The sequence below is a fragment of the Salvelinus alpinus genome, chromosome 11 (assembly GCF_045679555.1).
Source record: "Salvelinus alpinus chromosome 11, SLU_Salpinus.1, whole genome shotgun sequence".
In the NCBI taxonomy this organism is placed as follows: domain Eukaryota; kingdom Metazoa; phylum Chordata; class Actinopteri; order Salmoniformes; family Salmonidae; genus Salvelinus; species Salvelinus alpinus.
Genome location: NC_092096.1, coordinates 68,505,741 through 68,515,597, shown reverse-complemented (window position 1 = coordinate 68,515,597; position 9,857 = coordinate 68,505,741). Strand labels below are relative to the sequence as shown.

General features: G+C 47.3%; 1 protein-coding gene across 1 annotated transcript in view; it reads left to right on the top strand.

The window, feature by feature from the left end:
- LOC139534703 (uncharacterized protein C4orf19 homolog) overlaps nt 1–9,857 on the top strand; it is a 34,568-nt gene extending 24,711 nt beyond the window's left edge. Inside the window, exons 2-3 of the mRNA XM_071334086.1 lie at nt 544–596; nt 7,887–9,857. Of these exons, the coding sequence (XP_071190187.1) occupies nt 565–596; nt 7,887–8,721 (867 nt within the window). The 5' untranslated portion in view covers nt 544–564 and the 3' untranslated portion in view covers nt 8,722–9,857. The remainder of the gene's footprint in view (nt 1–543; nt 597–7,886) is intronic.

Below are 9,857 nucleotides of genomic sequence, written 5' to 3'. Positions count from 1 at the left end.
CAGAGAGGACAACATGAGTCACTATGGACAGAGAGGTCAACAGGAGTCACTATGGACAGAGAGGACAACAGGAGTCACTATGGACATAGAGGGCAACAGGAGTCACTATGGACAGAGAGGTCAACAGGAATCACTATGGACAGAGAGGACAACAGGAGTCACTATGGACAGAGAGGACAACAGGAGTCACTATGGACAGAGGTCAAGCCAGACTAAACCTAGCCAATGTGGTTGAAATCCTCCCGATAAGAAAAGTCTTCAACAAAGTTACCAATATGTCACAGGACAGATGACAAAATAACTATATTGAACTAAACGATCAATAGATTGAGACTTGAAAAGTGTGTGTCACAACATTTGTTGCCCAGACAGTCTGGGATATAACCTTTCTGTCAGGGGCTTCATGAAAATGTCACTGATTGAAAATGTCCCCCGAGTTTGACGGGACTTGGCATGTCATTAACAGTGTCTAATTTTACTCTGGACTTGTGCTTTCGAAGTTTGATTTTGAAGTGAACACAATTCTTTTTTATCACTTCACAGCTCCACTACCCAGCTGGCCAGATGGGGTGCCAATGCTGTCGGATGCTGAAAAGGTGAGGAGGAGTATGTGTGTGTGTGTGTGTGTGTGTGTGTGTGTGTGTGTGTGTGTGTGTGTGTGTGTGTGTGTGTGTGTGTGTGTGTGTGTGTGTGTGTGTGTGTGTGTGTGTGTGTGTGTGTGTGTGTGTGTGTGTGTGTGCATGTGCTTCTATAGTTTGTCTGTATTGTGTGTGTGTGTGTGCGTGTGTGTGTGTGTATTGCCCGTTGTATTTCTGTGTGTGAGGACAGGGTGAAGGTTTTACTTAGTGACAACAGCAGCTCTCCATCTCTCAGCGAAGGTGGACAAACATAACGTATAGAGGAGTTTCTAATTCCAATCCTTCTTACTAGCATGAGATACAGCTCCAGTATTCCCTGCACGGCCATCTCTATGGATCCTATTGAAACAGACAGCGCTTCTATCTGGATGTCGCTGGACATTCTCTTCCAATCCTACTGATTCATTGCTGTCTCTTTCATGTACTTAGAGAGGTACTGCATTACGGAGTGGCCTGACTCACAGTGACTCAACATTGGCTTTCTGTATAAACAGCGGGTCAATATGCCAATACTCAACTCATCACCCCCCCTCCCTCCCCCGCCTTGTCTCTTGAGTACTGCCTACTTGCATTCTCTCTCTCTCTCTCTCTCTCTCTCTCTCTCTCTCTCTCTCTCTCTCTCTCTCTCTCTCTCTCTCTCTCTCTCTCTCTCTCTCACTCTCTCTCTCTCTCTCTCTCTCTCTCTCTCTCTCTCTCTCTCTCTCTCTCTCTCTGTCTCTCTCTCTCTCTCTCTCTCATCTCTCGTTCTCTCCCTCTCTCTCTCGTTCTCTCTCTCTCTCTATCTCTCTCTCTCTCTCTCTCTCTCTCCCTCTCTCTCACCCTCTCTCTCACCCTCTCTCTCCCTCTCTCTCTCTCTCTGCCTCTCCATATCTCTCTCCCTCACTCTCTCCCTCTCTCCCTGCCCCTCTCTCTCTCTGTCTCTCTATCTCTCTCCCTATCTCTCCCTCTCTCTCTGCCTCTCCCTCTCTCTCTGCCTCTCCCTCTCTCTTGCCCTCTCTCGCTCCTTCTCTCTCTCTCTCTCTCCCAACTTACTTTGCTGTAAGTACCTATTCACATCCCCCACACACCTATTCACATCCCCCCACACACCTGTTCACATCCCCCCACACACCTATTCACATCCCCCCACACACCTATTCACATCCCCCCCACACCTATTCACATCCCCCCCACACCTATTCACACCCCCCCACACACCTATACACATCCCCCCACACACCTATTCACATCCCCCCACACACCTATTCACATCCCCCCCACACACCTATTCACATCCCCCACACACCTATTCACATCCCCCCACACACCTATTCACATCCCCCCACACACCTACTCACATCCCCCACACACCTATTCACATCCCCCCACACCCAGACACTTATTCACATCCCCCCACACACCTATACACATCCCCCCACACACCCACACACACAACCTCTCCATTTCTCACACTTTAAAATATATCTGTAACACACACACACACACATGCACGCACGCACGCACGCACACACACACACACACACACACACACACACACACACACACACACACACACACACACACACACACACACACACACACACACACACACACACACACACACACACACACACACACACACACACACACACACACACACACCTCCCCTTAATTGTTCTAGGTGTCACATTTCTTGGCTTAACTGTCTCCTGAGCGTAGTAAATGGATTGGCTGGGTGGGACTGTACTGTAGGTTACTGGGTCACTTCCCACTATAACTGCCTGCACCCTCTCTCTCCAGTCAATTCAATTCAAGAGGCTTTATTGACATGGGAAACATATGTTAACATTGTCAAAGCAAGTGAGGTAGATGATAAACAAAAGTGAAATAAACAATACAAATTAACAGTTAACATTCCACTCACAGAAGTTCCAAAAGAATAAAGACATTACAAATGTCATATTATGTCTATATACAGTGTTGTAACGATGTACAAATGGTTAAAGTACAAAAGGGAAAATAAATAAGCATAAATATGGGTTGTAATCTCACAGTCTCTCACACCGTCTCATGCCTGATCACAAATCACACAGGATCTTTTATAGAAGATAACATAAGTTACCTTTTATTCCTGAAACACTTTGCCAGACACACTTGGATTAGAATAGTAGTAGTTTTTAAGTTTGTTTTCAAAACAACAACTTGCTGGCATTGCAAAGTGTGACAAAGAAAAAAATTAAATAAATGTGTATAGTTCATCCTGTCATTTTTTTGCCTTCCTTTTTTTTAGAGAAACGTATTGCCTCTACGACCTGGATTTCCTGTTCAGCACTAGACTGGCACTTTGTGTTGAAGTGTTGTTCTGTAGTGTCGTCTTTTCTAGTTAGCTTCGCCATGTTCCCCCAATCAGCCAATTTACAACACAGCCATCCATCCGTGACCCAAGCTGAAAATCCTCATCCTCTCTCTCCCCCCCTGCCTAGGCAATTCCAATGAGACCCAATTCCTTCTTAGAAAGGAAATACACCATTTATCAGAATAGGAAATTAAAGGGCTGCTGTTTTCTCTGTTTACAACAGAAAAAGACTTATGCCTTTGCCACTTTGTCTCAGTGTTTTGTGAAGTAATAGTATTTGGCTTGATATCTGTTTTTTTCTTCTTCTGGCAATCTGTTTTTTCTACGTAAGCTCTGGTATTTCCAACACCATAGGTGTTCATTTTTGTGAACAGATTCCATCTTGCTTTCTAAAATAAACCTGAAATTCCACCTCGACAGATAGCAGTAGACTAAACATAGGGGAAAGACTAAACCTTCATTTTCTCAGTGTACAACTGTGAGGAGAGAGTCATGGAGGGAGGGAGAGAGAGAGGGAGAAACATGGAGGGAGGGAGAGAGACATGGAGAGAGAGAGAGAGAGAGACATGGAGAGAGACAGAGAGAGAGACATGGAGAGAGGGAGGGAGGGAGGGAGGGAGGGAGGGAGGGAGGGAGGGAGGGAGGGAGGGAGGGAGGGAGGGAGGGAGGGAGGGAGGGAGGGAGGGACATGGAGGGAGGGAGAGAGACATGGAGAGAGAGAGAGAGACATGGAGAGAGGGAGGGAGGGAGGGAGGGAGGGAGGGAGGGAGGGAGGGAGGGAGGGAGGGAGGGAGGGAGGGAGGGAGGGAGGGAGGGAGGGAGGGAGAAACATGGAGGGAGGGAGAGAGAGACATGGAGAGAGGGAGAGAGACATGGAGGGAGGGAGGGAGGGAGGGAGGGAGGGAGGGAGGGAGGGAGGGAGGGAGAGAGACATGGAGAGAGAGAGAGAGAGAGAGAGAGAGAGAGAGAGACATGGAGAGAGGGAGAGAGACATGGAGGGAGGGAGGAGAGAGGAGAAATGGAGAGAGAGAGAGAGAGAGAGGGAGGGAAGGAGGGAGGGAGGGAGGGAGGGAGAGAGAGAGACATGGAGAGAGACATGGAGAGAGAGAGAGAGAGAGAGAGAGAGAGAGAGAGAGAGAGAGAGAGAGAGAGAGAGAGAGAGAGAGAGAGAGAGAGAGAGGGAGGGAGGGAGGGAGGGAGGGAGGGAGGGAGGGAGGGAGGGAGTAATTGAAGAATTCATAGAATCTAACCACTTCTGGGAAAATTGGAACACACTAAACAAACAACAACACAAAGAGTTATCTGTCCAAAACGGAGATGTACGGATAAACCACTTCTAAAATCTTTTTGGCTCTATAGCAAAAAGCAAACAGCAAAAACATATACATGATCAAATACAAATCTTAGAATCAACTCTTAAAGACTACCAGAACCCACTGGATTCTCCTATTATATTGAATGAACTACAGGACAAAATACAAACCCTCCAACCCAAAAAGGCCTGTGGTGTTGATGGTATCCTTGTTAAAGTACAAAGGGGGAAATAAATAAACATAAATATGGGTTGTATTTACAATGGTGTTTGTTCTTCACCGGTTGCCCTTTTCTTGTGGCAACAGGTCACAAATCTTGCTGCTGTGATGGCACACTGTGGTAATTCAGCCAATAGATATGGGAGTTTATCAAAATCGTGTTTGTTTTCGAATTCTTTGTGGGTCTGTGTAATCTGAGGGAAATATGTGTCTCTAATATGGTCATACATTTGTCAGGAGGTTAGGAAGTGCAGCTCAGTTTCCACCTCATTTTGTGGGCAGTGTGCACATAGCCTGTCTTCTCTTGAGAGCCAGGTCTGCCTACGGCGACCTTTCTCAATAGCAAGGCTATGCTCACTGAGTCTGTACATAGTCAAAGCTTTCCTTAAGTTTGGGTCAGTCAAAGTGGTATTGCTCTGTTCAAGTAGAGTGTGATTTTGCTGTGGTCGTGAACGCTCTAAGATACTCTGGGTTGAGGTCAGTAATAAAGTAGTCTACAGTACTACTGCCAAGAGATGAGCTATAGGTGTACCTACTGTAGGAGTCTCCTCGAAGTCTACCATTAACTATGTACATACCCAGCGTGCAACAGAGCTGCTGGAGTTGTGACCTGTTTTTGTTGGTTATGTTGTCGTAGTTGTGTCTAGGGGGGCATATGGGGGAGGGAATGCTGTCACCTCCATGTAGGTGTTTGTCCCCCTGTGTGCTGAGGGTGTCAGGTTCTTGTCCAATTCTATTATTTAGGTCGCCACAGACTAGTACATGTCCCTGGGCCTGGAAATGATTGATTTCCCCCTCCAGGATGGAGAAGCTGTCTTCATCAAAGTATGGGGATTCTAGTGGGGGGATATATGTAGCACACAGGAGGACATTTTTCTCTGTTAAGATCATTTCCTTATTAATTTCTAGCCAGAAGTAAAATGTTCCTGTTTTGACTAATTTAATAGAGTGGGTTAAGGTCTGCTCTATACCAAATTAGCATACCCCCTGAGCCCCTTCCTTGTTTCACATCTGGTAGTTTGGTGGTTGGGACTACCAGCTCTCTGTAACCTAGAGGGCAACCAGTGGGTCCGTCTCCTCTTTACCAGGTTTCTTGCAGGATGACAATGTCTGTATTTCCGATTTCTTTGATGAAGTCCAGGTTCCTGCTCTTTAGGTCAAAGGCAGATGACCTCAGACCTTGGATATTCCAGGATGAGATAGTGAAGGCTTTGTGTTGCATAAAGTGTCCAATGTTGTTGGTTGTGTGGTTTGGCCTCAGGCCAGTAAGTGTGAGCAGAGCCTGCTGAGCATCTGGTACATGCCATTGGCTTGGGCTCGTGTAAGAGTGGGGGTTGGACCTGTTTTCATCTCTCTCTCTCTATTTCGCTGATGTTTTGGAAAGGACACTCAGTCAGGGATACCTCCGCATCAGTTTCCTCTGCATCAGCTTCCTCCGCATCAGCTTCCTCCGCATCAGCTTCCTCCGCATCAGCTTCCCCTGCATCAGCTTCCCCTGCATCAGCTTCCTCTGCATCAGCTTCCCCTGCATCAGCTTCCTCTGCATCAGCTTCCTCTGCATCAGCTTCCCCTGCATCAGCTTCCCCTGCATCAGCTTCCCCTGCATCAGCTTCCTCTGCATCAGCTTCCCCTGCATCAGCTTCCCCTGCATCAGCTTCCTCTGAATCAGCTTCCCCTGCATCAGCTTCCTCTGTATCAGCTTCCTCTGCATCAGCTTCCCCTGCATCAGCTTCCCCTGCATCAGCTTCCTCTGAATCAGCTTCCTCTGCATCAGCTTCCCCTGCATCAGCTTCCTCTGCATCAGCTTCCCCTGCATCAGCTTCCTCTGTATCAGCTTCCTCTGCATCAGCTTCCCCTGCATCAGCTTCCTCTGCATCAGCTTCCCCTGAATCAGCTTCCCCTGCATCAGCTTCCCCTGCATCAGCTTCCCCTGAATCAGCTTCCCCTGCATCAGCTTCCTCTGCATCAGCTTCCCCTGCATCAGCTTCCCCTGCATCAGCTTCCTCTGAATCAGCTTCCCCTGCATCAGCTTCCCCTGCATCAGCTTCCTCTGCATCAGCTTCCCCTGCATCAGCTTCCTCTGTATCAGCTTCCTCTGCATCAGCTTCCCCTGCATCAGCTTCCTCTGCATCAGCTTCCCCTGCATCAGCTTCCCCTGCATCAGCTTCCCCTGCATCAGCTTCCCCTGAATCAGCTTCCCCTGCATCAGCTTCCTCTGCATCAGCTTCCTCTGCATCAGCTTCCCCTGCATCAGCTTCCTCTGCATCAGCTTCCCCTGCATCAGCTTCCCCTGCATCAGCTTCCCCTGCATCAGCTTCCCCTGCATCAGCTTCCTCTGCATCAGCTTCCTCTGCATCAGCTTCCCCTGCATCAGCTTCCTCTGCATCAGCTTCCTCTGCATCAGCTTCCCCTGCATCAGCTTCCTCTGTATCAGCTTCCTCTGTATGAGTTCTCTCAAACCACTGGTATCCTTCTTCACAGATCCTGTTGTTGACGTTGCTCATGCAAATATGATCTGACCAAAGATATATATATGTGTGTGTGTGTGTGTGTGTGTGTGTGTGTGTGTGTGTGTGTGTGTGTGTGTGTGTGTGTGTGTGTGTGTGTGTGTGTGTGTGTGTAATCAGGCAAAGCTGACACCCAGAGCCTGCTGTGTCCATCAATGTAAATAGTCTGCCAGACCACTGTTTTATAGAACACGGAGACTGTTTTATAGAGCACATAGACTGTTTTATAGAACACAGAGACCACTGTTTTATAGAACACAGAGACCACTGTTTTATAGAACACAGATTCCACTGTTTTATAGAACACAGATTCCACTGTTTTATAGAACACAGAGACTGTTTTATAGAACACAGAGACTGTTTTATAGAACACAGAGACTGTTTTATAGAACACAGAGACTGTTTTATAGAACACAGAGACTGTTTTATAGAACACAGAGACCACTGACAAATGTTATTTGATTTATTCCCATTTGTGAATAAATGTGAACTACTGATTGTAGTCACTACCTCCTCTCTCTCTCTCTCTCTCTCTCTCTCTCTCTCTCTCTCTCTCTCTCTCTCTCTCTCTCTCTCTCTCTCTCTCTCTCTCTCTCTCTCTCTCTCTCTCTCTCTCTCTCTCTCTCTCTCTCTCTCTCTCTCTCTCTCTCTCTCTCTCTCTCTCTCTCTCTCTCTCTCTCTCTCTCTCTCTCTCTCTCTCTCTCTCTCTCTCTCTCTCTCTCTCTCTCTCTCTCTCTCTCTCTCTCTCTCTCTCTCTCTCTCTCTCTCTCTCTCTCTCTCTCTCTCTCTCTCTCTCTCTCTCTCTCTCTCTCTATATATATATCTTTATTTATTCCTTCCTTCTTCTTGTTCTCTTCTTTCCTCTCTCTCTCAGTTACATCTATGATCCGACCGCTCCGGTGGACGTCCACGGCGGGAAGAGGGACCCGGCTGAGAGCTCTCTCTACCAGTCCCACCACCTACCAGGAGACAGCGGGAACCAGTTCAACATCAAGCAGAACCAGGGCTTCCACAACCTGGGCTTCAGCAACAAGTACACCGAAAGAGGAGGTGGCGGAAGCCTCAAGCTGGAGATCGACAACAACCACATCAACAAGCTCCACGCCGTGCCCACCAACCCAGAGAGGGAGTTGGGCACGGGGCAGGCAGCCAAGCCTCGTGTGGGGGAGGGTGGTGGGGGTCTATATATCCTCCATCCAGAGGGCCAGGTGCCAAGACGAGATCCATCCAAGGGCCTCAATCTAGTCCGAGTCTCTCCCAACACACCCTCCCTGGATCTTACTCTCAATCTGACCCACTCGGGTGACACTGACTCTCACCCAGACAAGAATAGGATGGTCCGGAACGTCTCGGACCCCGTCATCGGGGACAGGTATGGGGTGGGGTGCAACACCTCATCAGTGGATGAGCTGGACGAGGGGGTGGAAGGCACGGCGGAGTACCTGGGCGACACGGGAGATGAGCAGAGTGTCCTGTCTGCGGACATTCAAACCAGTACGACTAGCCTGTCCTCGGCAGACACAAACGACGATAGGGAGGCGCCGGACGCCACTACCACAGAGAATGGGATCGGGATCTCAGTGAAGAAGAGCGAGGATGAGGGTAAGGCAGGGGAAGACGATGACGTGCAGAGCGTCACAGACTCTATGGTGGCGGAAGCTCTGGCAGCTCTAGAGGCAGCGACGGCCGGGGAGGACTATGAGGACTAACTGTTAAAAACCCTCTTAAAAAGTCCAAAAAACACAATCTAACATTGATAACTATTCAGCTTCAATATCTGATGGGGCCGAACGAGGAGATTCTGATGTATCTTTTAACATGTCCCATGGGTATATCAATGTTGTCTGTACTCTCAGGAGAAGGAGAGAAGACTCTTGGCGCGCGACTGTGAATATTCCCTCTGTCCTGCTCCCCAACATATGGTACATATTAAACTTCCTGGTCTTCAGCTGTACAATCTACATTTCTATGTTCCACCAACACAGCTTCTAGAACTTCTATCTCTATATTCTGTCCTATAAAATGCAGCTCTGCACTGCTTCTAGAACTTGTATCGCTGTATTCTGTTCTATATTCTGTTCTATTCAGTGGGCATACAGTACTTGCCATGGCTTTGTTTTGTCTTCAGGGAGCTTACTGTGCTTCATTATATAAACACGTTGACAGGTCATCTCCAGCTACCTATTGGTGTATCGTATCCATGTTGTTGTTTACCTGTTTTACTATGTTATTTATATAATGACTGGTTGGCCCAGACTTTTCTGGTTCAATACATGTCCGAGATAGCTTGTCAGGGTCTGTTTAGCTAAGATTCCACTCCTTTCGCAATGACACGGTGCAAGGAGTGCAATGGTAGCTAAACAGACTGGTACCCAGGCAGAGACATTCCCCAAACGTTGGGGAGGAAAGCAGACATGATAAAGACCATAGAGAGAGGTAGTCACATGGGTTGTTGTTGACGTTAGTTCACTTTACAACCTCCCATTGTGGAGCATACTGGGCTGACCTCATGAGACCTTACGACAGGAAGTAGGTATATATCACAGATATACGTAGCATCTCTGTATATCCTGTTTTCCCTCGAATGTAAACATTCCACATTTGTGAAGGGTCTTTGTTTCAATGAAGAAAAATTATATTGATTTTTTTTTTTATCGGGACTATCCTTTTAAAGTCTTTGTTTGTTTGCCAAAATCATTTCTATTCAAATGTATATGTACATAAAATGCATTTAGAAGTTTAATTTGCTATGTACTGCCAAGAAGCCTTAAATTATTTTTAAATCAAATCAAAGCACAGATGTTTTCAGGGGCACAATATAAAATAAAGAAAAGAATTGACCATG